The 27,113-nt window shown below is 47.1% G+C and overlaps 1 protein-coding gene across 2 annotated transcripts in view; it reads right to left on the minus strand.

The window, feature by feature from the left end:
• MMP24 (matrix metallopeptidase 24) overlaps positions 1-25,362 on the minus strand; it is a 41,386-nt gene extending 16,024 nt beyond the window's left edge. The window contains exons 1-4 of one of the 2 annotated variants that reach the window (XM_059896404.1): positions 25,141-25,362; positions 6,945-7,093; positions 2,252-2,368; positions 272-576 (exon numbers count right to left, since the gene is read on the minus strand). In XM_059896404.1, coding sequence (XP_059752387.1) covers positions 272-576; positions 2,252-2,368; positions 6,945-7,093; positions 25,141-25,362 — 793 coding nt within the window. Of the gene's footprint in view, positions 1-271; positions 577-2,251; positions 2,369-6,944; positions 7,094-9,088; positions 9,107-25,140 lie in introns of those variants that run through there. The other variant, XM_059896405.1, reaches the window with a different exon arrangement.
• Between the last annotated feature and the right edge of the window lie 1,751 nt (positions 25,363-27,113).

Consider the following 27,113-nt stretch of genomic DNA (forward strand, 5'->3'; position numbering starts at 1 on the left):
ACTTTATCGTCTTATTCATGGCCTAAACTTTCCTCCTAACTCAATCCAATTAGACCATTTACTAAGTGAGCTGACCCATCTCCCTGGCCCTGGCCCTGATGGATCAACTGTTGAATATTATCAGAGACCGCAGTTCCCACCCTCTTAGGGCCTTAGTTCTTGGACAAGAAGCTCTAGAAACCAGGAAACTCAACTGTGGTATCCTCCAAGCTCTTCCTCAGGGCTTCTTTCCCTGACAGCCAAGTAACCCCCTGTCCCATCATGACCTTACCATCGTGGTTGGCATTTCCTAATGTCCATGGCTCGTCTGAATCAAAGTGAGTGTCTCCACCAATCCCTGGGCCAGGGAAGTAGGCATGAGCCAGGAATCCCCCTTCGCCATCAAACGGGGAGCTGTCGCCATGGAAGCCAGAAGCAAAGAAGATCATGATGTCGGCCTCCTTCCGGTCACTTTTGATTTCATGGTAGGGCACCTCTTCAAAGGTCAGCGGGGTCACCTTCTGCCACACATCGAAAGCCTGGCGAATAGCTTTCCGCGTGTCTAACTCACCCACCTTTGGGGTGTAGTTGTGAATGCTGGTGAGAGAGGGGAGGATTGATAGGGAGGAACAGACCAAGAATCAGAGACCAGCAGAGCTAAAAGGAACACCAGAGGCCATGTGGGCCTAGAATTATGCTGAGGTACCTCAGGGTTTGATGAAGAGGTTGGGTGGGCAGGGCTCTGGGTCCCCACCCCTGCCTTTTACTTAGTGTTTTTATATTTGATCTCTGAAAAAGTTTGTGTTGAATTTGTAGAAAAAAAATTAAGTTGTGCATGGCATTTCCTAAATTTTAAGTTTTTCTCCCAATACATAAAAAGGTACATTTATAAAATTTATAAAAACACTTAAACAGGGACTTCCCTGGTGGTGCAGCGGTTAAGACTCCATGCTTCCAATGCAGGGTGCCCGGGTTTGATCCCTGGTCAGGGAACTAGATCCCACATGTCGCAACTAAGAGTTCACATGCCACAACTAAGGAGTCCGCCTGCCGCAACTAAGGAGCCCGCGAGCCACAGCTAAGACCCAGCACAACCAAATAAATAAATTAAATAAATAAATTTTTTTTTAAAAAAACACTTAAACAGTGGAGAGTTTAAGTGAAATATCCTGTAAAAAAATCTTTGGCACCAACTACTACTGTTTGTCTACATAGAAGCTGGTATAGGGTGGCATGTGATTGAATCAGTTATAGGTTTGACTATGTAAGGTTACTGTATCCATACTGCATGGTTCTCCACGATGGAGCATCACCACTTCTGGCTGCTCTGCCCCATGAACACCTGGGGCAAAGACTATTCACCCATTCTACAGGTAAGGAAACTGAAGCCCAGAGAGGTTGCGTGATAGAAGTTAAGGTTAGAATTGGGTTAGAAGCCACTTCTAACTCTACTCTTCAGGAGACTCTAAGTCTATCCAGTTACTAACCCAGATTCTTCTTAAGTTTCCTCCTCTTGTCAGATTTCTGAAAAAATCCTGTTCTGGTCTCTACAGCTTGTGAGCAGGAGAGTCCTTAGCTCAACCCAAAGGATCTCTGTCTCAGATCCTACTCCTGAACCCAGGGATCCACCTGAGATGGAATCAGCGACGTGAGAGGTGCCAAACAGGGCCCAGCTGAGCCTGCCCGATGCCTGGCCCTGACCCCACACCATCTGAATCCTGATGTCTGCATCTGCTGCGATGGGTTCCATCATCCCTGCCCTTGGTCACTGGGCTGACTTAGAGCCTGGTCCTGCTTTGCCCAGACAGTCAAGGGATGACAACTGTTGCAATTCAGTTCCCAGCTTTTTATGCTCCTTAAGAAACAACTGGAACTCTGTGCTGGGAATCTTGGCTGAAGTCCATCAATCAGGCTAAGTGGGGAAGGGATTCAGATCAGAGGGAGTGGGGTTTGGCAAGCAGTGGTAGGGAGGATGAGTTCAGCCATGGTTCTTTATCCCAGGTGAAAGTTACCGAACATACCCCACTTTCCGTAACTAAAAACTCTAGGAATCTGAACAGAGCATAACTCATGAGCCCCTAAAGGACCAAATAAACCTGAAGCTGGAGACATAGCATCCTCTGGATGCTACAAGGAGAACAAAGTCATGGGGTCTCAGAGCCTGGCCCTGATCACAGACCCACCTACAGTGTGAGCCTCAGAAACTCAGGCCAGGAAAAATCAGAGTGAGGGTGGAGCCAAAGCCAAGGAGGAGGAGAGGGAGTTGAGGCACCTGTAGGTGATATGCTTCTGCCGCCACTTCTGTCCCGTCAGGGCATAGCGCTTGTTTCTCCGCCTTCGGCTCAAGTGCGGGTGATCAGGGACACCACATCGGGGTTTCTTCATCCACCTGGGCAGAGAGAGGACACACAAACACACCAACACTGTGGTCCCTGGACACTCTAGGAAGGCACTGCAGCTCCCTGGTCCCAGGCTGAATGGCAACGTGCACGCTTAACCTAGACTCTGGTCCCCTGGCTCTGATGGGGTCCCCGAAAGGAACATGATCGACTGCTCGATTCATCACTTCATTCACTCCTAACTGAATATGAAGAAGCGCTGCTGCGTAAGAGACTGGGAGTCAGAAGACACGGGCTTGCTAGTTCCAGCTTCATCGCTAATCATAGGAGCCCGGGCGAGCGACTGAGTCAATGTGAACCTCAGTTTCCTCATCAGCAACATGAGAATTCTAGTTCTCGCTGGTCTTAGCTTGTGGGGAGCCTCCAAGGAGGGAATGCGCACGGAAATGCTCTGTAAGTGAAATTAGATCACATCACTCCCTGCTTTAAAACCTTCCAATGATTTCCCCAATCACCTAGAATAAAACCCAAACTCCTCACCTTGGCCCACAGCCCCTGCGTGATCCGCGATCTAGCCCCCACCTACGTGTGACGACACCGGCACCCCCTGCTTCCCCACAGGCTCTCTGCTCCAGCTCCAGTGGCCTCCCTGCTGTGCCTTGAACATGCTAAAATCATTCAACTTCAGGGTTTTGCATTTGCTGTGTCCTCTGCTTGCCATGCCCTTCTTCTTCACACGGTTTGTTCCCTTACTTCATGAAGGTCTCTGCTCAAATGTCACCCTTTCCAGGAGGACTTCCCTGCCACCCTCTCTAAAATAATCTCCCCCTCCCCATCCCACCTCTGTCTGTTTATCCTGCTCTTACCAGATTCTCTTACCAGATTCTAACTCCATAAGGACAGGAACCTTGCCTGTATCCCCAGTGCCAGCACAGTGCCTGACTCAGAAGGTGTTCAAGAATGATTTGTTGAATGAATGAATGAGAACTATCCCATGGTAGAAAGGCATAGCTTGGAAGACAGTAAATTCTCTTTCACTCCAGGTGTTCAAAAAGTGGCTGAACAACTGTAGGACTTGGAGTGTAATTATCTGCAGCACTTAACTACACTGTATTGTGATCTGAAATCTATTCGTCTGTTGTCTCTAGTAAATAGTAAATTCTTTGAGGACAGGAACTGTTTTGTATTCATCATCGTGTCCTTAGAAGCTAGCCCTGTGCTTGGAACTAAGTAAATCCTGATAACTCTTTGTTGTCAGGTTAAGTTGCATTAGGGAACAGTGAGCCTGGGACTTCATTGGGCATATAAAATAGGGGCCAGGATAGGAGATTTAAAAGATCATGGCTGATTGGAAGGGCCATCCTTGCATTTCATGTCTCTGTGCTGCCCTAATGACCAGCTCACTGAACTGTAGATTGAGATGCTGGGGGAAAAACAGTCTGGCCTCATTTGCAGGTGTTGAAAGCAGTTGCCTTTGGCAATAGAGAGAAAAGGAGACAGAGACTATTTTAACGAAATATTAAAAGCCCCTTGAGGGACTTAACCAGGTCTTACTCATTTTGTATGCTTTACATCACCTAGAATGTCCACACTCGGAAATCAATAACAAAAGACAAAATAATAACAATAACATGCATTGGTATAAACATTTATAATTTTCACAGTGTTCACTTTCTTTTTTTAAAAAAATAAATTTGATTCTCAAAACAACTCTGTGAGGTAATCAGAAATGATTGATCCCAATTTTACAGACGAGGGAAAAGGTACAGAGATAAATCGAGTAACTTGCAAACTATAGCAAACTGTGAGGCAGGACTGGGACTTCGTTAATTAATGCAATTTGAGAAACAAAATCTGGGGCTTTTCTTTTCTGTGCTTAGCACAAGTTTGGGTTAGAGGAAGTTTGGGTTATGTTTGTTGAATGAATGAAGGAGTGAATAATGTGTGACATTTCCCAAGGTAGGCGCTCAAAAATAATACTTTAAAGTGCTAATCTAGCTTCCTTTCACTGACAGTCCCTGGGAAGAGACCCAGGAGGCACCTCCAGGAGGCTGAACTAGACCTGGAAGGGCCCCCAGGGAGGAAACAGGCCCAGAGAGAGGCAGCGATTGCCCAAGGTCACAGAGCTGGAGCCAAAACTAAGGTCTCCAAGTTCTACCCGCAATCACCCTCCGCATAGGGTCTGGGATTAAGTGCGAGCACCTTCCTCCTTCCCAAGCCTCCAAAACAGCGTTCCCCCGCCTTCCTACAAAGAGCTGGGGGCAGAGCGGCAAGTGGGGAATGCCATCTTCCTCCCTCAGATCTTTCCCTCTGCCTCCTTCTCTTGCTGCCACCTGCCACTCTCTGAAGCCTGCCCAACAGGCCTGCGGCTTCTGGAACAGAGCGAAACCCAAGGCCAGGTGGTGCCTCAGCAGACACACCAGTGCTCCTGCCCCGGGATGCGCTGCCATGAGGCCTGCACAAAGCCCTCAAAATAACCTCCGCTTTGAAAGGCGGTCAGGCTCTTTTTGACCAGCTGGCTCGTGAGGCCACGGGGCCAAGGAGTCCACTGTACTCACAGCATCATAGGAGCGGTCAAATGTATTATCTCAGAATTTCACAATCTCACAATCAGAGAATCTGAGGAATAGAAAATGTTCATACAGAATTTTAGTATCATAAAACCCCAGACTCGGACTTCCCTGGTGGCACAGTGGTTAAGAATCTGCCTGCCAATGCAAGGGACACGGATTCGAGCCCTGGTCCGGGGAGATCCCACATGCTGCGGAGCAACTAAGCCTGTGAGCCACAACTACTGAGCCTGTGTGCCACAACTACTGAAGCCCGCGTGCCTAGACCCCGTGCTCCACAACAAGAGAAGCCACCACAATGAGAAGCCCACACACCGCAACGAAGGGTAGCCCCCGCTCGCCACAACTAGAGAAAGCCCGTGCACAGCAACAACGAAGACCCAATGCAGCCACAAAATAAATTAATTAATTAAAAAAAAAAATAGAATCTGCCTTCCAATGCAGGGGACGCGGGTTCGATCCCTGGTCGGGGAACTAAGACCCCACATGTCGCAGGGCAACTAAGCTCACGCACCGCAACTACTGAGCCCACGCACCACAACGAAAAATCCCATATGCCGCAACTAAGACCTGACACAGCCAAAAAACAAAACAAAACAAAACAAAACAAAACAAAAAAAACCCAGACTCACTAAACTTTAAAAGCTTAGAATAATGGAATCCAGAATTTAAGAGTCAAAAATCCAACACTTCCCCCACCCACCCCCCTGTAAATGAACAAGATGAGGCCCAGAGAGATGCTTATCTCAAGGAGTGACTCACCCAAGGGGTGGATTGATCCTGGATCCACAATTAGCTAGATTTCCTGTTCTCCACCCACTGACTTCCCCGCATCCTCCCCCAGCCCCGCTCCTTCTTTCCACCTGAGCTCGGGCTCCTGCCCCTCCCCCACTGCTTGGGAAACTCACTCCAGCTCTTGGTCGTGCCTTCGTAGCAGCTACGGCTTTTCTTAAACAGCTTTAATAACTTTCATGGCTATTCCTTAAAAATATATATAACATACTCAACTCTCTCCCATCTTAAACAAACAAAAATTCATCCCTCTCTAGCTCCGACCAGGGATTGAACCCCGGCCACGGCAGTGGTTCCCCAGAATCCTAACCATTAGGCCACCAGGAAACTCCCACTGATCAGCTTCTTGAAAGTTGTCCCTACCTTTGTCATCTCCACTCCTCACCTCCCCTTCTCCCCACCGCAATCTGACTTTCCTGCCACCACTCCACGGAGGTTTCAACGGCCAGCCTCTTTGTTACTAAACTCAGCAGACGCCTTTCAGTCTCCTGTTTGACCACCATGGCAGCCGACCCTGCTGACCATCCCCCTTCACGGCCATGGCATCCCCGCCCTGGGCTTCCTTCACCTCTCAGGTTGCTTCTTCTTGGCTTGTTTTGTGAGTTCCATCCCCAGCACTCTTCTCTCCCTCCTCTTTATCCTCTCCCTGAGTATAAAACCATCCCTGTAGCTTGGCTTACTTGTCATTACCTCCTAAGTATCTCCCTGAACCTCAGTGTTTCCTTCTGAGTTCTAGACCAGTGTAGCTAGATGATGGTGTCTTTCACTAAATGGGGAGCCTCTGGAGGGCAGGGATCAAAGGACCAAGCCCAGTGCCTGGCACACGCAGGCATTCAGCAAATACGTGATAAATGGGAATAGTGGAATAAGACTTGCCAACTCATTATTATTCTAGAGTTCTCTGTATCAAGTGAGATGTGTACATCTCAGGAATGCCAGAGGGATGACTCACAGACCCACAAGTTATTAGGGTCAGAGGAGATTTAAGACCATCTATAACCAAACCCCTTAATGTGCTGATAAGGAAACTGAGGCCCAGAAGGGTTAAGAGTCTTGTCCAAGGTCACACAGCAAGTTTACGGCAGAGCACATCCCCAGCTCACATAGGAAAGGGCACCTTGGGGTACTCCCTCCCAGGATGACACTGCAGGCGTAAAAGATAAGAAGGTAGGATGGGCATGGTATACAGACGAGGCCATGACAAATGTGAACCCAAATGTAAGTCTGGAAAGTTCAAAGGCACAATGTCCTATGCAAATCTTACTCGATTGTTGTCTGATCCAACACACCGGTGACTGGGATCCCGTAAAACTGCTGCATAGTGGCGACTGCTGACTGTAAGGCCTTCCCTGAGTGCAACGCAGATGCCCGTGAGTCATAGGGCAGCAGATAGCCGTATGACTTTAACCAGTTCTGAAAGACATGTGAAAAGAAAAGGGTGCATTACGCGAGAGAAGGCTCTGTTCTACCTGGGTGGAGATTTGCCCTTGAAACCAGGGATCGTTTTACCGGAGGGACTTACGGACTCAGCCTTTGATTCCTGCCTCCTTCATTCCCTCCTGCAGACACTGTCAAATTAACCTCCAGAAAGCCCAGCTCTTGTTGGCTGACTCTTCTGCTATAAAGCTTTCACTGGATCTCTACTGGCTGCAGAATAAAGATTAAATTGCATTCCAGGCTCTCTAGTACCCTGCCTCTCTACCCTGTCATGGTTTCCACTGACATATGACTAGACATGCAAGAGCACCAGAACAGTTTGTTCTCGGAAGCAGACTGGCCTGATAAAACGCTATGCCACCCAGAAACCCATTGTGTCCAAAGGCAGAGTCTGCTGAAGAATCATGTTGTAGAATATTAATAGGCATGAGATTATCTGCGGTCTTTATTGCTAATCCCTCCAAAAGAGCAAGCCATTATAAATAAATATAAACAAAATAAGCAAAACAATGTATTATTTAATTTAAATATGAGTACACAAATATATGCATAGAAAAAAGCCTAGAAGGGCGCACATAACATAATAATAGTATGGTTATGTAAGAGAATTCTTTGTTTTTAGGGAATACATGCTGAAGTATTTCAGCTTACATAACGGTGCACAATGTCTGCAACTTTTTCTTCAACAGAATCAGGGAAAAAATAGAGAGAAAGAGAGGGAGAGGAGAGAGAGGGAGAAAAAAAAAACAAATGTAGTAAAATGTTAAGAGTTGGGGAAAAAAAAAAAAAAAAAGAGTTGGGGAATGTGGGTGAAACGTATTCAGGAATTCTTTGTCCTATTCTTGAAAACTTTTCTGGAAGTCTAAAATAATGTCAAAATTGTTTTTGGTGAAAAAAGAATTAATTTGAATATCCTTTGTTATAGTATCTTGGGGGACTTTTTTCTGTGTTTTTCTAAGTTTTATGCATGGAGTCTTTTTTTAAAGAAGGAGAAAAACTTTAAAAGGGCAAGAGAGTCTGAAAGTAGCTTGGATGAAGAAGCTCAAACAAACAATGAATCTGAAGGACAGCAAAGTAAAGATGATTATTTCCACCAACAAGCACGAGGGATGGAAACAAGAAATCAGAAGAAATCACAGCACCAGGAAATATCTGTGGCACCGATTGGAAAGTGGGGAAAATATCCACATATCTATGGAATCCGCAAGCATGTCCTGTAAGGAGCACACCTACACGCTGGTCTCTAAACCACACAGGACCTGCTGCTCATCCTTAGAGGATTATCTTGAACACCAAGTAAGCTAATGAAGCAAAAAGATCTTAGGAAGCTGTATTATGTCCTTCTCATCTATAGTTTTGTTTCTTGTTTCTATATGAACAGTCTTATTGTGGATGCATCTGTTACAAGTCAAATCAAACCATTTTGGGAAGGAGGCAGACCAGAAACTATAAATAAGTTATTATTTATTTCGTCCCAGGTGGCTATCACATCTTTACTGCCTTGTGATGAAATCCATCTGACTGAGTAAAAACAAAAGAGTCATGGGACTTCCCTGGTGGCACAGTGGTTAAGGCTCCGTGCTCCCAATGCAGGGGGCCCGGGTTCAATCCCTGGTCTGGGAAATAGATCCCACATGCATGCCACAACTAAGAGTTTGCGTGCCACAACTAAGGAGTCTGCCTGCTGCAGCTAAGGAGCCCATGAGCCGCAACTAAGGAGCCTGCCTGCCACAACTAAGACTCAACCAACCAAATACATAAATAAGTAAATATTTTTAAAAACCCCAAAAACAAAATAGTCAGAATAATAAAGTCTTCAAACATCCACAACAGAGTGATAACCTTACCTCTTTCATGTTTGAGATCCAAAACCTGTTTTTCATTCTAAATTTTGGCACAGGATTTCAATACTTCTTGCACTTTCCCAAACTTTGAATCTCTTTCATGCCTTTGTATGTCTCCCCCATCTGCCTGGCATATTTCTTTTTTTTTTTTTCTAAAATTGACCATTGTAACCATTTAATTTAGTTTTTAGAAATGTTTTATTTATTTATTTATGGCTGTGTTTGGTCTTCGTTGCTGCACGCAGGCTTTCTCTAGTTGCGGCAAGCGGGGGCTACTCTTCATTGCAGTGCACGTGCTTCTCATTGCAGTGGCTTCTCTTGTGGAGCATGGGCTCTAGGCACGTGGGCTTCAGTAGTTGTGGCATGTGGGCTCAGTAGTTGTGGCTCTCAGGCTCTAGAGCACGGGCTCAGTAGTTGTGGCACACAGGCTTAGTTGCTCCGCAGCATGTGGGATCTTCCCGGACCAGGGCTTGAACCCGTGTCCCCTGCATTGGCAGGAGGATTCTTAACCACTGCACCATCAGGGAAGTCCCTATGCCTGGCATATTTCTAAGTTTGGCAAAAATCTTTCATTATTTTAAAGTTCAGTCCATAAATTACTCCCTCTGAAAGACTTGTCTCACTCTCCAGCCTGTTATTTTCTTCCTCTTCTGTGCTCCCTAAATCCCCTATTACAGATGGTATAGCTCTTACAATATTGGGCTCTAATCATTACTTTATGTATTAGACTCTGAGTTCCTCCAGGGAAGGGTCTGTGTTTTACTCATCTCTCTATATCCGGTGCCCAGGAAGTGCCTGACAAAGTAGCTGATCATTGTCTCCATTCAACAAACATTACTGGGTACTGACTACCTGCTAGGCACTGTGCACGGCTCTGGGGATACAACGATGAATAAGGAGCTCACAGACCAACAAGTAAACCCATCATGAAAATACAGCACTAAAAATCAGGTGTGTAGAGGGTTCCATGGGAGAACGAAGGTGGGGTGTCTTATCCACATGGAGGGGTGGAGATGGGGAGCAAGGGGGAACTCAGGGGAGGCTTCCAGGCGGAGCTAAGTCGTGAAGGATACAGCATGTGCAATTGCCTGGAGGTGTTGGGATGCATGGCACATTCTGAGCGGTATTTAAAATGGCTGGAACTGGCGGGAGAGGAGTGTGGTGATGAGTGGAGAGGATTGGAAAGGAGGGGAGTGGGGAGAGATGATTTGCCATTAATTATCTGTTCACAAAGTGGGCAACTTACAGAGAATCACTTGTGACTTGACTGTGGTCTCGGATCAGCCAAAAAGCTCAAGTAAAACATCTGGAAATGGACATGATAGGGCAACTGACAAGTTACCTGTCCATTCATCCAGCTCCAGTTTCTATTCCCAGGTCAGTTATGTCATCAAAGCATTAAGTTCCTGCACCGTATTCCTCAGCCCCTCCCAGCCAGCATGCCACATTCCGTTCTTTCTTTACGGAAACTTCAATGAAGAATTGTTGGGTTGAATAAACAGGGCGGTATAGTGGGAAAGAGGCACACAGTCCTGAGATGGAATCCCGGCTTCACCACTTGTCAGCTGTGTGACTTTGGACAAACTGAGCTTCAGTTTCCTTCTTTGTAAAATGTAAACAATGACCTTCCTCCACAGGATTGCTGTTAAGATGAAATGATCAAATGTACCTGACATATAAGCACTCAAAAGTGATTCGTTTGTTATCCCTTTGGATGGTGTCTCTGTTACCTTCTGTAAAATCAACGTGGAAAACATGGTCTTTGACTCCTTCCCTGCCTTTTGAAATCTAGTCATCCTGCCCTCCCCCTGGACCAAGAGCCAGTCCTCGTGGGTCTATGGAGGGTACTGCATCTGTCACAGTCAAGTCTACCTGCTCTCGGGTGACCTATGGGCATGACCGTCTCTCACACAGCACTGGGAACACTGCATGCAGAGAGATGACAGCTGACTTGAATTGCTCTCTTCGCCCTGTCACTCAGCTTTATTGGGACCAAACAAAATCACTTTCTATCAAGCTTTAGCTTGAGGAAAATGGTTTCCCTACAGGAGATTCTGCATGCTTTCTGGTTTCAGAAAATGCACACTGGGTAACCCAGTGGTTTTCCATTTTTGGCCTTTCTGCCAGAAATCTTTCAGTCAAATTCATAGCATAAGTGTTGAACACGGTGATGCTTGGAAGTAGCTATTACTTTTTTCATCTTTCCAACCACCAAGTTATTTTTCATCCTTAAAAATCTTACTTAAAAACATTGCTTCACTCTGTAAACTGCCTCAAACCCTTCCAAAAAGAGGTGTGGTACAAACTAAAATCCAATTCCTCCCTATCTGTGGACTCAGTTAGTTCTCTTAAAATCCAATTAGGATGAATTACAGCATTTGGGAAATGGCTGGGAACTTTCGACAGATAATTCTGACAAACCAGTCAACCGACCGAGTATTTTTTGAGCACCTACCTCCAAGCTAGTATGGAATTTAAGGATCTTCTTCCCTCCTGCCCTCATTACTAGGTATGGTGGGAGATAGAGAACAGGGAATTTTTGGCATAAACTCTCTTCAGCCTTCTAAAGCTTTGGGGAATTGGAAATAGCTCTTCCTCTGTAAAGGGCAACCTGGTTTACCCAGATCCTTTTTTTGGATACTCAAGCAAGGAGCATCTCAAAGCCAATCAGGATCCATTACGAAGTTCTCAGCAGTGTCAGGAGTTAGGATCTAAGGACTCAGGTCTTAGGCAAGTGTCTAGTTCAGGGCCAAACACTGGAGTGGATCAGCCTTCTCTGGGTTCTGCTTCCCTCCCAAGTTCACTGGGAGCTCAGGGGCAGACCCCTAAGAGGGGAAAATGGGAGGGGGAGGAGCTGGTCAAATGACAGCTCTAAGCCAGGGAACAGGGCATTGAGACTGGACCTCACCTGTGTGTGAGTGTGTGTGTGTGTGTGTGTGTGTGTGTGTGTGTGTGTTTGTGTTACAGGGTGGGAGGCTAAGGACTATGCATTAGGGACCAGACAGTTCCAACTTCTGCTGTTTAACCCTGTCTCTGCCATTCACCTGCTCTGTGACCCAGGCAATCCTCTGACTTCTCTGAGCAGAAGCTCCTGATGTTGAAGGAAGTCTTCTACACTCCAGTCGTCCCAAGTCCAGAACATTCCCTGCCCTTTCACACTTCCAGGCTGTTCCTGCTGCCAACAGAGCCCATTCTCTTTATGCATGTTAGCAAACTCGTCCTTCAAAATCTAGCTGAAATGTCACCTCCTTTGGAAAACCTTCCTTAACTCTCCCTGGCAGAGCTAGGGGGCACCCTCTTTACTCCTGCAGTGCTTACTTCTCTAAACGTTGCTCTAAACGTAACTACCACGGTGTATCACACCTGTTGGTTGATATGTTTTCCCCACTAGATTGAGTTCCCAAGGAGCAGAGACTGTCATATTTATTTTTATATCTGCTACAGTACTTAGCACAGTGCCTGGCATAATAAATAATCACTGAATGAATGAGTGAGTGAAGGAAGGAATGAATGAGTGAACAAACAGTTGGTCTAGGACGTACTGTCTGGGTACCAACGAAGGGATTTCATCTTGGGAAGGTTTAATGAGTAATACACATGAAAGCACCAAACACAATCCTTGGTATCTATTAGGGACTGAAAAAACCGTTTGCTGAAATTCAATCTTTTGTGGTTTGACTTCTTTGCCTGATGAGGCAAGAGGCTCCATTGTCCCATTTGAAAAAAGATAAAATCCACTAAAGGAAAAAAAAAGCCCCATTCAGTTTTAAACAGAATGACCTACCTTTCATCTTTTTACACCTGGATCCATTAATCAATCACCAGCCGTGTGAGAATTCTAACCTTTACAGCTCAGTTAACCAACTCTAAGATGTCTGTCACCCTTTAAGTGCTGAAAAAGGTGTAAACCCAGAGGAAAGTGAGAAAGGTCTCAGAGTGCGAGCAGGGACCAAAATAGCTGGGCTGAACCGAAGATGGAGAGATTACCAACAACACCGCGTGATTGGTCCGCTGGCCAGAAGGCGGGATTTTGATTCCCGAGAAGCCGAAGCTGAGACGTTTAGCTGCAGTGGCAGGCAAAGGAGAGAGCGGAGAATAACAAGGAGAAAAAAAGTGGCCCGAAGAGGGAAGAGAGCGGCAGACAGCAGAGGCGGTGGTGAGATTAGAAGTGTCAATGGAGGCGGCAAGTAGCAGATCAACTGGTGTGCTGCTGTTTGCTCTTGGAAAACAGAGATGGCCATGGGGGAGGAGAGAGATGGATCGGTCAAAACAGCGTCTCCTGGGGGTGTTCAGGAGCATTGCATCTGGTTGGGTGTGAGCCCAAACCAGACTGTACAGGCCTGGAGAAGGAGCAGGGGAATGATTAGGATCTGGTGTTTGGTCAGGAATCCAGTGGGTCTGAAGGTAACGTCAGAAAGGCCAGAGGCGAAGTCTACAAAGAAGGGACAGGCAGGAAGGTGTTAAATTTGGAAGCATGGGCTGGAATGAGAAAGAAAGAATCAAAGATCTTGATCAAAGAGTTTGGGCAGCTGAGGTCATAATCTAGGGTGACAATGTGAGTAACAGGAACAAGGCATCGACCTCAACATGCATGGGAAGTCCAAATCCAGTTCTAGAGGGACAGCGACAAGCTAGAGCATGACTAAGGGAGAGTGGCCAGGAGAGTGAGGGAGTCATTCGTAGGAACCATAGCCCACGAGGAAAGATGATGGATGTTTAGGCTGGAGAAGGGAGGACTGCAGGGGACATGACTGTCTTCAAAAAGCCAAAGGGCTATGGATGAAGATTTATTCTGGTTGGCAGACGGCCAAGCTAAGACCAGCACAGGAGATCACAGGACATAGATCTTGACTCACTCAGATAAACAACTTTTTAACAGAGATGTTCTAATTATAGTAACAAGGATATAGCTACTATTATTAGAACTCCTACTACATACCTGGCACTGTGCCAGGCAGTCTAGACTACAACGACCCCACAAGGTAGGAATTATGATCCCACTTTGCAGATGAAGAAACTGAGGTTCAGAGAGGTTAAATAATCATCCAGAGCCACAAAGCTAATAAGTAGCAGGATTCAAACCCAGTTGTCTCTGAAACCAGGCATTTCACACTGTCAGACCACTGGACAGGCATCCCTTTCCCCTCGCAGGACTTTCTATAGCTCACACTCCTTTCTGTACCTTACCTCAGATCACCGTGAGCTCAATACCCTTCTGCTGTGATTCCTACGCCAGGCTTCGGCACCGCCCCCCACCCAGTTATCAAACCAGAAACTTCATATGACACATGTCTCCCCGCTCTCCTTCATCCACATTGTCTTTTACCAAAGAACTATTGGCTCTACCTCCTAAACATCGAATCTGTTTCTGTCTATTCATTCAATACGTATTTATTGAGGACCTACTACGATGTCCAGGCACTGTGGGCTAGGCTCTGGGATAGAACATCGAACAAAAACACTCTCCTTACTTTCTAGCTACAGTCTAGTGGATGAACCATGTTGCAATAAGTGCTATGAAAATAAAGTAGGGTAAGGAGATGGAGAGTGATGGGACTTTTGTATTGAGAATGGTCGGGGGACGTCTCTGAGGAAGTCACATCTGAGCAAGAGACCTGAAGGAGGGGAGGGAGTTCCAGGAAGAGGGAACAGAAAGTGTGAATACCCTGAGGCAGCTTCAAAGTCTTCCCATCAAGAGCTTTTGAGGGAGGGGGAAACGGGAGGTATTAGTCAAAGGGTACAAAATTTCAGTTACACAAGATTAATAAGTCCCGAAGAGCTACTGTACAGCATAGTGCCCATAGTCAACAATACTGTATTATACACTTAAAACATTTGCTAAAAGGGCAGACCTTAAGTTCTTAGCACAAGGTGATGATGATGGTGGTGGTGATAATGATGATGATGGTAGAAATACAGAGGGCAGGAGGAAACTTTTGGAGGGGATGGATTTGTTTATGGCATAGATTGTGGTGATGGTTTCACAGGTGTATACTTAGCTCCAAACTCATTAAGTTGTATGCAGTAAATATGTGAAGCTTTTTGTATGTCAATTATACCTCAATAAAGTGGTTTTAAAAAAACCAAGAGGCTTCATGATATGGTCCCTGACTACCTCTGCAGCCTCTTTTACCACTCCCCACCTAGCACTCTGTGTTCTAGTGTGTTCTAATTCTTCCAGACCCTGACATACATAGTTCCTTCTGTCTAGATCACGCTCCTCTCTCTTTCTCTGGGGAAGCCTTCCTTGACCCCTTAACTCAGGAGTTCCTTCTACATCCCTGGTCAGTACCCATCCTTCTCCTTATCACAATTCTTATCACACAGTGTTGCAATGGAGTTGCTTGTCTCCTCTCCTTGACTACACAATGCCGAGGGCGGGGCCCATAGTCTTGTCTTCTTCACTGTTGTATCCCCACACCTAGCACGGGGCCAGCATAGATACCTCTTTATTGAATAAAACAAGTTGAAGTGCTCAGGGAGAGGATGAGTGATTGCTGGTCAAAATTTGTTATAGAACAGAGTTTCTTAACCCCGGCACTACTGGTATTTTGGGCCAGATAATTCTGTTGTAGGAGGGCTGTCTGGTGCATCGTAGGACATTTAGCAGCAACCCTGGCTTCTACAACAAGATGCCAACAGCACCACCCCCTCAGCTGTGACAACCAGAAATGTCTCCATTGGCCAAAGAGTTCCCTCGACGGTGGGCAAAATTGTCCCATGTTGAGAACCACTATTACAAAGGGATTCCCATATAGGGCTGCCTTGAATATTCTCTAAGGGTCCTTTCAACCCTAAATTCTGCACTAGGCATTTAGGGAAAGCACTAGGCATTCAGTCAATAGCCTCCTAGGATGGGGCTCAGAAGGAGAGCTGGTTTCCTTATCTGAGCAGGTGGACATGAATGGTAGTGAGGTGTGGAGAGCGGTGAGGAGCGAGGCAGCTTGAGAGGACATTTAGGGTATGGTTAAGAGTACACGCTCTGGAGACACACCGTGCTGGGCTCAAATCCTAACTCTCCCATTTACTTGTTACACAACCTCAGCAAATTATTCAGCCTCGCTACTGTTCACATCAAGCTCCATCTGCATAATGTCCTTAGCATGTGCCCCATGGAGTGGTTGTAAAGATTAAATAACATAATACGTGGTATTGAGTGCTCAGTAAAAGATAGCAACAATAATGGCTGTTATTTTCCTGACAGGTGACAAACAACTCTAAAGCCCTCACTGCACTGCAGCCCCAAACACTGAGGCTGTGTTTCTCACTGGGCAGTCCTTGTGCATCATGGGCTGTCAGCGTCACATCATCCAATGAACTTGTTATAAGTACGTATTCCCAAACGTGAATTTAGACCTACAAAATCAGACCCTCTGAGTCTGGGAACTGGGAATCTGCGTTTTTAAAAAGAGAGCACCTAAAGTGATTCTGTTGCCTACTAAAGTTTGAGAACCGCAGTAAGGACGGCTGGGGGTGATGACCCTGTGCCATGAAGAATGGGCATGTTACGTTCAGTATCACCTCTGATTTGCTAGGACAGGAAGCATGTTGCCATTTAGGAAAGCCTTCTATTAAAGTTGGCTCAAGATCCAGCCCCTGCCCTCTGTGCCTCGGCTCTGCTCTCATCCCTGGGTCCTTCACCCGCCTGTCTCCTCGGCCAGCCCTTACAAGTGGGTTTTGGCATCAGTTTCCCTGGCTGGCACTCAGGTCCTAAACTGAGATTGTAAGGACGCTAATCTGCTTCTCAGGACCTCAGGTTCCCTGCCTGGTTCTCAGTGTCCTCCAGAGAGTGAGACTCTAGTCCCTACACACCCGGGAGCTGAGTGAGGTTGTATCTGAAAAGACAGGTCACTTGGGACCAAGATGCCACCACATGCCAAATATTACTTAACTCTGCTCCTTCCAGCTGAGTGTCCTTGGGCAAATGACCTAACTTCTTTAAGCCATCATTTTTATTCATCCGTTACATAGAGGATATTAAAAGAAGGGTTGTTAGGAGGATTCAGTAAGATGATGATTCAGTAAGATTCAGTAATAGCTAAAATCATGGCCCTTCAAAGATGTCCACATCCTAATTCCCAAAACCTGCTATGTTGCCTTACATGGCAAAGGAGACTTTACAGGTATGATTAAGTTAAGTATCTTCAGGTGGGGAGATTAGCCTGGATCATCCAGGTGGGCTCAGTGTAATCACAACGGTCCTTATAAGAGGGAGGCAGGACATCAGCGTCAGAGATGGAGACGTCAAGACAGAAGCAGATATCATGCCATTGTCGAAAGGGGACCACAAGCCAAGGAATGCGGGTGGCTTCTAGAAGCTGGAAAAGGCAAGGTACGAATTCTCCCCTGCAGCCTCAAGAAATAATGCAGCCCTGCTGACACCTTGATTTTAGTCCCTTTAGTCCCATTTCAAGCTTCAGACTATAAGATAATATTAAACAAGAACTAATAAATTTCAGAACTGTAAGAAAATAAATTTGTATTGTTATAGGCCCCAAAGCTTGTGGTAATTTGTTTCAGTAGCAGTAAGAAGCTAATAGATGAATGTAAAGCATTTAGCAGATCCTGGCACATAGTAAGCTTTCTCACAATGTTATTGTCTGTATTTTTCTCCCACACTCTTCAGCAGTACGTGGACCACCACCTTTGGTCATTACTGCTGGACCGAATCACTGTGTCCTTCGGTGACTCCTCAGAGACCAGCCTTATCATGTGGCAGTTCCCTCCAACTCCTGTGCCACCAAAACCCTCTTCCTCCTCCACCCACAGAACTCAGGTCCCAGCCTTGCCGCTGAACCCACCTGAGTTATAACTAATTTTTTAAAACTTCAAACGTGAAGGCCTAACCATGGAGGTATCTAGAAAATGCACTCATCAACGAATACTTAGGGATCATCTGATTTAACACGCTTAATTTGCAGAAGAGAAAAATAAAACTCAGGGAGAAATGACTTATCCAAGGTCACAGAGCAAGTTGGTGGAGGAGCTGAAAATGGAGGCTAGTGTCCCTGCCTCCCAGGGATGGTTCTCTCTGCCATGCTACACCCTCCACGCTAGCTCTGGTTTGCCTCCAAAGGCTGTGTCTTTTAAAAATTTTCTTCTTTTCCCACTCACAGCCAGTCTAAAAAGGGCCCTCAGGATCGCCCACAAAGCCCAACTTAGCTTCTTGACAAACACCTTAATGGCACGGCATTGCCTCTTGGCTGCCACCATCCCTCGAGTGGGTGGAAAGTGCACCAGCGGGAATTCCCTGGCGCTCTGCACAGTGTCCTTGGCCCACTCCCAGGAGGCCACCACAAGCCAGACAATCACCATGCCCAGGGAGGTGGCACATTTCGGGTTTTGGATCAGCCAGACACTGGGATGTCTGAGTTTCCCAATTCTGGGGAGGCTTCCTCCTAAGGCCAGGAGGGTAGCCATGTGCACATTCACTCTCTGAGAAGCAAGGCGCCTTAGTCTTCCTTGCCCTTTCCAGTGCCTTCCTGCAAATCTGCCATCATCTTCTGTCCGATGGGGCTTAACTTATTGATGAGTTTAGAAAAGGGAAGAAGGAAGACAAAGACCGTGGTCAGGCCTTAGTTTCTCAACTGAAATAGGCAGATAGCTGAAGTAGATAACCTCTAAGTAATTATATAAAGTTCTATTACTTTAGCTTAATTGGATTGAGTGTGGAGCTGATCCTCACGGCCAGTCTTAAAGTCTAAGCTCCTCAGCATGGCACTCAGCAAGCCTCACAGTCTGATGCCAATGCACCTTTCTAGCCTTACCCTCTGACTTGTATGCCCCACCCTTCTATTCCCTACCCCAAGTGCCCCCTCCTCTAGCTACTGATCTACTTGTGTTGCCTGAACACATCCTGCAAGTTCCTTCCTCTCTGCCTTTTTTCATTCCCTCTCCCTAGAAGCCTTTTCCCACGTGGATACTGGCCTCTCCCGGATGAACTAATAGATAAATTTCCTTTGAAATGCAACTTGAATGTCACCTCACCTGGGAGGACTATCCAAGGTTAAATGGACTTCCTCTGTGCTCCCATATGCACCCCTTACTTACAGCATCTTTCATAGTACATTATCAATAGTGGTTTCCATGCCTGTCACTCCTACTGAACTCTTCCTCTTGGAGCTTACAGCCTGGAGGGGGAGGGAAACATGGAAAGACGAAATGTTTCATTCCAACGGTGATAAGTGAAGGAAAAGGAGAAGGTGCTGGGAAAGAAAGTGTGTGATAGGAGCTCTAGGCTGTGACGTCAGGGATGGCCTCCCAGAGGATGTGACATCTCAGCTGAGACCTGTGTATGAGCAGAAGAGGTGAAGGTGAAGGTCAAATAATGAGTGCCCCAGGAAAAGGAGAGCTTATTGAATTCCTGAGATGGGAAGGAGCCTACCTATTAGGAAAAGAGAAAGAAGGCCAGGGCAGCTGGAGTTGACTGAGAAGCTGGTATAAAAGGGAGCAGAGAGGTGGGGAGGACTCGGTGATGCAGGGGCTCAGAGGCCTGATTAAGCAACCTGAGGGGGTGCTGGGTACAAGGGGCTTACGACACTATTTGTTCTACTTTTGTGTGTGTTTGAAATTTTTCCGTAATAAAAATTGAGAAGTGGCCATAGTATTGTAATATTAGTTTAGCCTTTACCTTAAAAGCCATTTTAAGCAAGGTGAGAGTGGGAGTCACAAACCAGATTTTTTTGTTTAAAAATTAAATATTATAAGCATTCAGAAAGGCATAAAAATAATTTTTAAAAAACCCTTGGATAATCACCAACCGGCTTTGTTAAATCTTGGCTTTTGCCATATTTGCTTCAGATATAACTGGCCCCTGCGTAGATTTATTTATTTATTTAAATTTATTTATTTATTTATTTTTTACTGGAGTAAAATTGCCTTACAATGTTGTGTTAGTTTCTGCCACACAGTGAAGTGAATCAGCCATACGCATACACACATCCCCTCCCTCTTGGACCTCCCTCCCACCGCCCCCCCCATCCCACCCATCTAGGTCGTCACAGAGCACCTAGATTTATTTTTAAAAGGTCACTCTGGCTGCCGTGGGAAGAAGGATTAGAGGCAGGCAAGAGAGGCGGATCAGGTGGGAAGTTTCTGGAATCCAGGTGAGACAGGATGGAAGTTTAGACTAAAGTAGAGGCAACAGTGGTGGAGAGAAGCGGCCACAGGGAAGATCTGTTCAGGAGGTGGAAGTGCTGGGCTGGTGGTTGATTCTACTGAGGCAGGTGAGAGGAAGACCAGCTGAAGGAGGGCTCTTTCTGGCCCAGTGCTTTTGGGGCACAGAGAATGGTGTGCATGTGAGTGTTTGTGGTACAGAAGTGAGTTTTGAAATTATTGTTGCTGGGACCTCCCTGGTGGTCCAGTGGGTAAGACTCTGCGCTCCCAGTGCAGGGGGCCCAGGTTCCATCCCTTGTTGGGGAATTAGGTCCTGCATGCATGCCACAACCGAGAGTCCGCGTGCTGCAACAAACATCCCATGTGCCACAACTACAGATCCCACGTGCTGCAACTAAGACCCGGTGTAGCAAAAAAAATAAATAAATTTTAAAAATTATTGCTAACAGAGTTGTTAATAACTATGCCTTGCTTTTCTCTACCTACTTTGTTATAACAACGTTTCTGATTTTTGAGAAAATATTATCTTTTATAAATGTGGCTTTGCTGTTATCCTATAGATCATCAAAGCCTAGTTCCAAGTTGCCCTTTAAAATGAATGCATGGAGTAATGATGAAGAAAAATCAGGGAAGGACTTGAAGGAAATTGATCCTGAGGGCCAGTGAAACCAAATGATTTGTTTCAGAATTTCTCAGCTGGGGAGGGCCAGAGCTGGGGTGCACAACTTTGATCCACACACTAGAACAGGTATACAGACCTGAGTTGTGCGAAGAAAGCTAAAAGCGCCCGGGGCAGCAGCCAGCTCCCAGGACAACTCAGGACAGGCCTCGGTGCCTCCACCCCCTCAACAAGGCTCTGAGAATCTGAGCAGGTCACTTCTCTGCTCAGAAACCTTTCATGACTCCTCTCAGTCTTTGGACAAAAGCCAATTTCACAGTCTGCTCTCAGCCTCCCTTTCCAGCCTCTTCTCAAACACTCTTACTGGAAATAACAATAATTCAAGGCCTCAGGCACATCAAATCCTCTACCATTTCCTAAATACGCCCTGCACATGTGTGGATCCTTGGTTAATGTTTTCCTTCTCTCTGGACTGCCCCACTCAACGTTCTTTGTCCGTTTCCTCCCTCAAAGGTTCATCTTCGATACCAACCTTCTTCCTAGAACATTCCCTAACTTCCCCAACCCCATCTCCTCCCCCTTTGGTGCTTCCCCAGACCTTTAAACCTCTAGCATACATTGATTTTTCTTCAAAAAAGGTACGGACTTTTGCATACCAAGCACTATGAAAGAAGTTGGTGGGGGACACAGATAATACAATCAATTTTAAAATATTTATCAAGTATCTAGAATGTGCCAGGCACTGTGCTAGGTCCTGAGGAGTCATTGGCTGCAGTCTATTAAGAACTGCTTCCTCTGATTTTGAGTCTAAACTATACCATATCATAAGGCTAGGTTTAATCTCTAAGATTAATCTCTCTGGTACAATTATAATTTACATTTATTTGCTCTAAAACTACCTCTTTCAACGACTGGAGTGGGATATACCTGAAAGTGGAGGAGATTAGCTAAAAGGCTATTATAATAATCCAGAATAGGATAGTTTCCTCTCTATTGTATATCACTACCATTTGATGACAGCCTACCTAAAGAGTTATGAAAGAACTCAAGGGTGTCATTGTGGAACCACTGACAAGCGGAATAGCCTCTATTTTCATTAAAGGAAGTACAGGTAGGCAATGAGTTTTATTCCTAAGAAGGGTTTTAGAAGGCACCTTAAGACCGCATGCCCGTGAGTGTCTATTTCAGATGCATGTAACTTTTTGGCCTAAAGGATGAAGAGAAGAATCATTGGATGCTTTCTGAGTAATTAACAATGAGCATTGAGAGTTGAGGATTGTGCTGGATCTAAAAACATAAAGCACTTTGGTTGGGGAAGGCCCTGCCTAAGAACCACAACCCTTTTCCCGAAAATAATGTTTAAGTATTAAAAAAAAAAATTAAATGACAAACTGGCTGGAGCTGCCTCAAAGTGCTCCTCTGAGAAGAGAGAAATAAATGCCTAGAGAAGTCAGGGAGTTTCCTATAGAGGCAGGGCTTGAGCTGGAACTTTAAGAAAGGAGGCAGATGGATGGGGGGAGGTACAGCATGTGTAAATGTCCAGGGAAACATGGGGAGCTTATCTTAGGATAAAGGAGAAACAAGCTTGTCTGGAGTAAGGATGTGTATGGATGAGCAGGGGGAAAGGCAGCTTCTAGTGAGGCGGTAGGGTGGAGTCAGACTGCAGAGGCCTTAAAAGACAGAGAGAGGACTAAGCAACGTTATCTTCTCGCTGAAAAGCAGCAATATTTCTATAAGGTTTCAACCACGTGATCCACTAGGATTCAATGAGGGGATAATAGTGTGCAAATTGTTCACAGAAGGAGTGGATATAATTATCTTTCAGAAAGTTTTGGACAATATATTAGAAATGGAAAATGGAGACACCATGGAATTGAGGGTGATGAGGGCCTGAGAACTCAGAGATAGAAAACGGTAGAAGGAAGTAAACAATAGAAGGCAATAAATAAATAGGTGGAAATAAATAAATAGATGGAGCTGGTCACATCTCTAAATGAAAGGAGATTAAGAATGCAGGGGGCCCCAAGAGACCATGCTGGGACCTGTCTGATTTAAATTTTTTATCAGTGATCCAGAAGAAGTAGAGCAAAGTGAAAATTTCAGGACTGCAGGTCATATTAAGCCCTTTCAGGTAGGGACATGCTCTGCCAAAGGAGAGAGAAAGAGAGAGCTAAAGGAAGGTACTGAGTGGGATACAAAATGGCAGATAAATGTCAACGTGGGAAATGTAAGGTAACAATGTACTCTGGTAAGAATAATGCACAGATAGGGTGTTGTGTTCCAGGCTATCAGTTTTGACCCAGGAAAGGGATTGGGGAGCTACTGCGGATTGTTTCCTAAAGGCAGTGTCCTAATGTGTTGGGATCAGGAAGCCTGACAAAGAGATAAGCAGAAGCAGGAAGGGACCTAAAAATCAAAGAGGAAATCATCCTCCTTTGTGTAAGATGACAAGGTCCCATATTTGGGGAGAATGGTCAGGTTGACATCCATTGAAAGTTAGGGCCCAAGGATATATAGAAAAGGGTAATTAAAATGATTTGTGAGGATTAATGTGACTATTCTAGAGGTGGCCTATTATAAGGGGGAAACAAGTATGAAAAGACAAAGGCTAAGAGAGGTGGAATAATCAAAGCCTATAAAACTGATAAAGATAAGGAGTGGGTAGCATTACCTTCTCTCCAATCCTAACATATTCAACCAAAAAGCCTCCTCTTAATGCTTGAAATATCATAGGAATAAAAGGGTTTCAGAGTTGAGATCATTCAGCCCTATCTCTTTGTATTAGAGATGGTAAAATTCAGGCTTAGAGAGGGCAAGGAAATAGCCCAAGGTCACAGAAGCCACCAGGAGCCAAGGTAGGATTAGAAGCCCAGGCCTCCTAAATCCCAGGCTAGGGTCTTTCCGCCTCACCCTGTGCACTCAGGAAGACTAAAGGAATCCTACTTTTTATAGGGTGTAAACTCATGAAATGCATTACTTTGAGATGAAATAAAGCTGAAAACACAAACAAGCTAGGGAAAGTTTTCACTAAAAGTCAACAGCAATTATAAGGCATTTGGAAGAAAACTACCAGCAGGACTAGAGACTTTCTACACACCCTAATTTGCGGGCGATCATGTACCCCTTTGAGAGTCTGAAGAAATCTAGGGATTCTCTCCAAGAAAAACCCATTTGCACATACAAACACAATTTTACACAAGATTTCAGACTCCCTGAGTCCCATGCCCAATTAAGAATTCCTGTTCTGGCAGATTCTTCTGAACAAATAGACTGCTTCAACAATCACACTCCATCTCTTACGATAAGTGAGGCGATCACTCTGATATTCCTCAGCAAAAAACAACAACAACAACAACACTGTCTCAACGTCACTTATCAGAATTGCAGACCTGTAGGTTGGAAGAGACCAGAGATATTACCTAGTCCAACTGCCCCCCGCCCCCCCTTGTGTGACATAGGATAGTATCATGGTTAAATATGTGGAGACTAGAGTCAGCCTGCCTAGGTTAGAATCCCAACTCCATTACTCACTAGCTGTGTGATCTTGGGCAAGTTACTTAGTTCTCTGAGTCTGTATCCTCATCTGTAAAATGAGGAAAATAATTACAATTATCTTGCAGCGTAGTAACGAGGATTAAACGCGATAATTCACATAAAACTCAGCACCAGGCCTGGCACGTAGTGAGTGCTCAGTCGATGCTAGCTGGCATTATTGTTATTATTATGCTTGTATCCAGGCAGGTATTATGCATGCATCCATCCAGTCCCCTCCTGGAGCTTTTGCTTGCACATCTCTGCGATGAGCAGCTCACTGCCTCCCGAGCTGGTTGAGCAGCTCCGATTGTTACAAACTTCTTCTCATGTTGAGCGAAATTCGCCTTCTTGCGACCCTTACCCCCACCCCCGTTGGCCCTAGTTCTGGCCTGCGGGGCCACACAGAGCAAGGCCGTCCTTCCTCCACGTGACAGCCCTTCAGATACGAAGACAGTGATCGAGTCCTTCCCCCGTCCCCCCGCCGCCCTCCCCGCCCCCCGCTCCCCCCCGCCCTGTCCTCTCGTCTCCAGCTTGAACACCCTCGGGTTCTTCTCCCAAACCACAACAGACTGGCTGCGCTTACTATTTACTCCCAGGCGTTGTACGGCTTCCCTCACACATAGGCAGGCAGGCCACACGCCGCACCGCCACAGTTCCGACCCTCCCGCTCCGCCCCCGCCCGCTGCCGCTGTCCGCGGTGCTGAAGCGGCTCCGGGCCCCCGCAGGCCTGGCGCGGCCCTTCCCAGCCCCCGCCCTGGGCCGCTAGCCCGGACCCCCGGCGCGGACCCCCGGCGCGCCACCTCCGCGCCCCGGGCGGCCGGCGCGGCCCGGCCCAGGCCCGGCCCCGGCGCCGCCCCCCGCCCTGCCCGGAGGTCCCGAGCCCGCGCCCCGGCCCGGCGCGCCAGCCCCACCTGCCCGGCGAAGGGTGCCTCCGCCTCGGCCGCCCGCGCCGCCCGGTCCCCGGCCCCCGCCGCCGCCGCCGCCGCCGCCGCCCGCGCGGCGCCCGGGAGGCAGCAGAGCGCGGGCAGCAGCAGCAGCAGCCGCTCCGGGGCCCGCCAGAGGCTCCAGCGCGGGGCCAGGCCCGGCGGCGGCGGCAGCCCCGGCGCGGCGCGGCCGCCCCGGCTCTTCGGCATCCCGGCGGCGGGGCCCGGCCGCCCGGCTGCGATGGCGGCGGCGGCGGCGGCGGCGGCTCCGGCCGGGTCCTCCCGCTGCAGCCGCTGCGGAGCCGCCGAGTCACCGCGCCGCGGACACGCGCCCGGCCCGCCTGTCTTCGCCGCCGCCGCCGCCGCCGCCTCGGCAGCCCGCGCGCCCCCGCCTCCGCGCGCCGCGCCCCGGCGGGGGGCGGCCAGGGGCGCGGGGGCAGCACCCAGGCGGGACCCGCGGAGCCGGCGGCTCCGGGCCAGCCCGGAGACACTGGCCGAGGAACGACGCTGGGGTGGGAGTCGCAGAGGCCAAAAGAACCGCTCTGGAGGCAGGGTCCAAAGGGGTGGAACTGGAGGAGGGGGGCCTGAGTGGCAGCCCAGGGGGAGGGGGAAGAGGCTAAATAAATAATCCTAGAAATAGAACCACGCCGCGGCTCTGGGAGAGGATATCCGGGGTTGGGGGTCCGAAGCCAAAGGCATAGTCCTGGGGGAGAGGGTATGAGGCGGGACACTGCAGGAGGGGGTCTGGGCCTGGGGGAGGGGAATGAGGAGCTGCCCTGGGGTAATGGTGAGGTTGGAGGGAATGAGCTGAAGAAATAGCCCTGGAGGAGAGGGTCTGAGAGGGTGGCAGTGGAGAAGGGAGGGCAGGGAGGGTGAGAAACTAAAGAATAAACCCGAGGAGCATTTCAGGGGGGTAGCCCTGGAGACATTAGGTGAAATTAAGGTGAAGCTCATTCTCTCACCCACAGAGGGAGAGACATCAACCAGTTGGGAAGATCATCTTTCATCCAGAACAACCCATATTTATTGAACACTTTCTATATATATGTAGGGCTCTGGGCTACTTGGGATACAAAAAAAAAAAAAAAAAAAAAAAAGAGGCTGATTCCCTGAAGTGTAGATGTTTACAGCTTGGTGAGAAAACATAAGTACAAAGAAACACAGAGTGGCAAACACCAAGTGTCAAAAAGCACACAGACAGGTGCTCCAGGGATCACAGGAGGATTGATGGGGGACTGGAGAAGTCAGAACAGGCATTAGGGGTTGGGTGGCGGCAACTCTAGCTAAGCCTTGAAGGAAAGGCCAGATTCAGACAAGGGAAGGGGAATGGAGAGGGCATGATGTCAGGTACGAAGATGAGGGTGTACAAGACATGGCTGGGGCAGTAGATCTGTTTCTCTGAAGCACAGGGTTCCCATAGGAAAGTTCTGGGATGTAGGGAAATAGTCTAAGACTGTAAACCCTAGGAAAATGAATTTGGGTTATGTTCTGAAGGGAAATGGGAGTGGTTGTGATTGAAGGTTTTTTTGAGCAAGATGGTGTGTGGAAAATGATGTTTTATGGTTACCTGGTAATTTGGAGGTGTGGAAAGGGAACAGGCTTTAGAGTCAGACCTATGTTCAAATCTCTTGGCTCTGTTCATTTTTATAAAATCATGCTGATATTACTGCATAAGGTTGCTGTAAGGATGAGGTGCTTAGCACTTAATAGATGTTCCATATTAGTTCCCCTCCCAGTATATAGAATAATGACCAGAGGAGGCAAAGAGATTAGTTGGTAGATTACTGCAACCTTCTGCATACAAGGAAATGATGATAACAAACAATTAGCATTTATTGAATGTCTACTATGTATCAAGCACTGGGTTAAGCCCTTTACTGTATTATATCTCATTTCACCACGACTCATAAGTGGCAGAGCTGAAGCAATCTGACCTCAGAACCCAATTTTTTTTTTAAGAG

This window comes from Balaenoptera ricei, chromosome 15, assembly GCF_028023285.1.
Source record: "Balaenoptera ricei isolate mBalRic1 chromosome 15, mBalRic1.hap2, whole genome shotgun sequence".
Classification (NCBI taxonomy): Eukaryota; Metazoa; Chordata; class Mammalia; order Artiodactyla; family Balaenopteridae; genus Balaenoptera; species Balaenoptera ricei.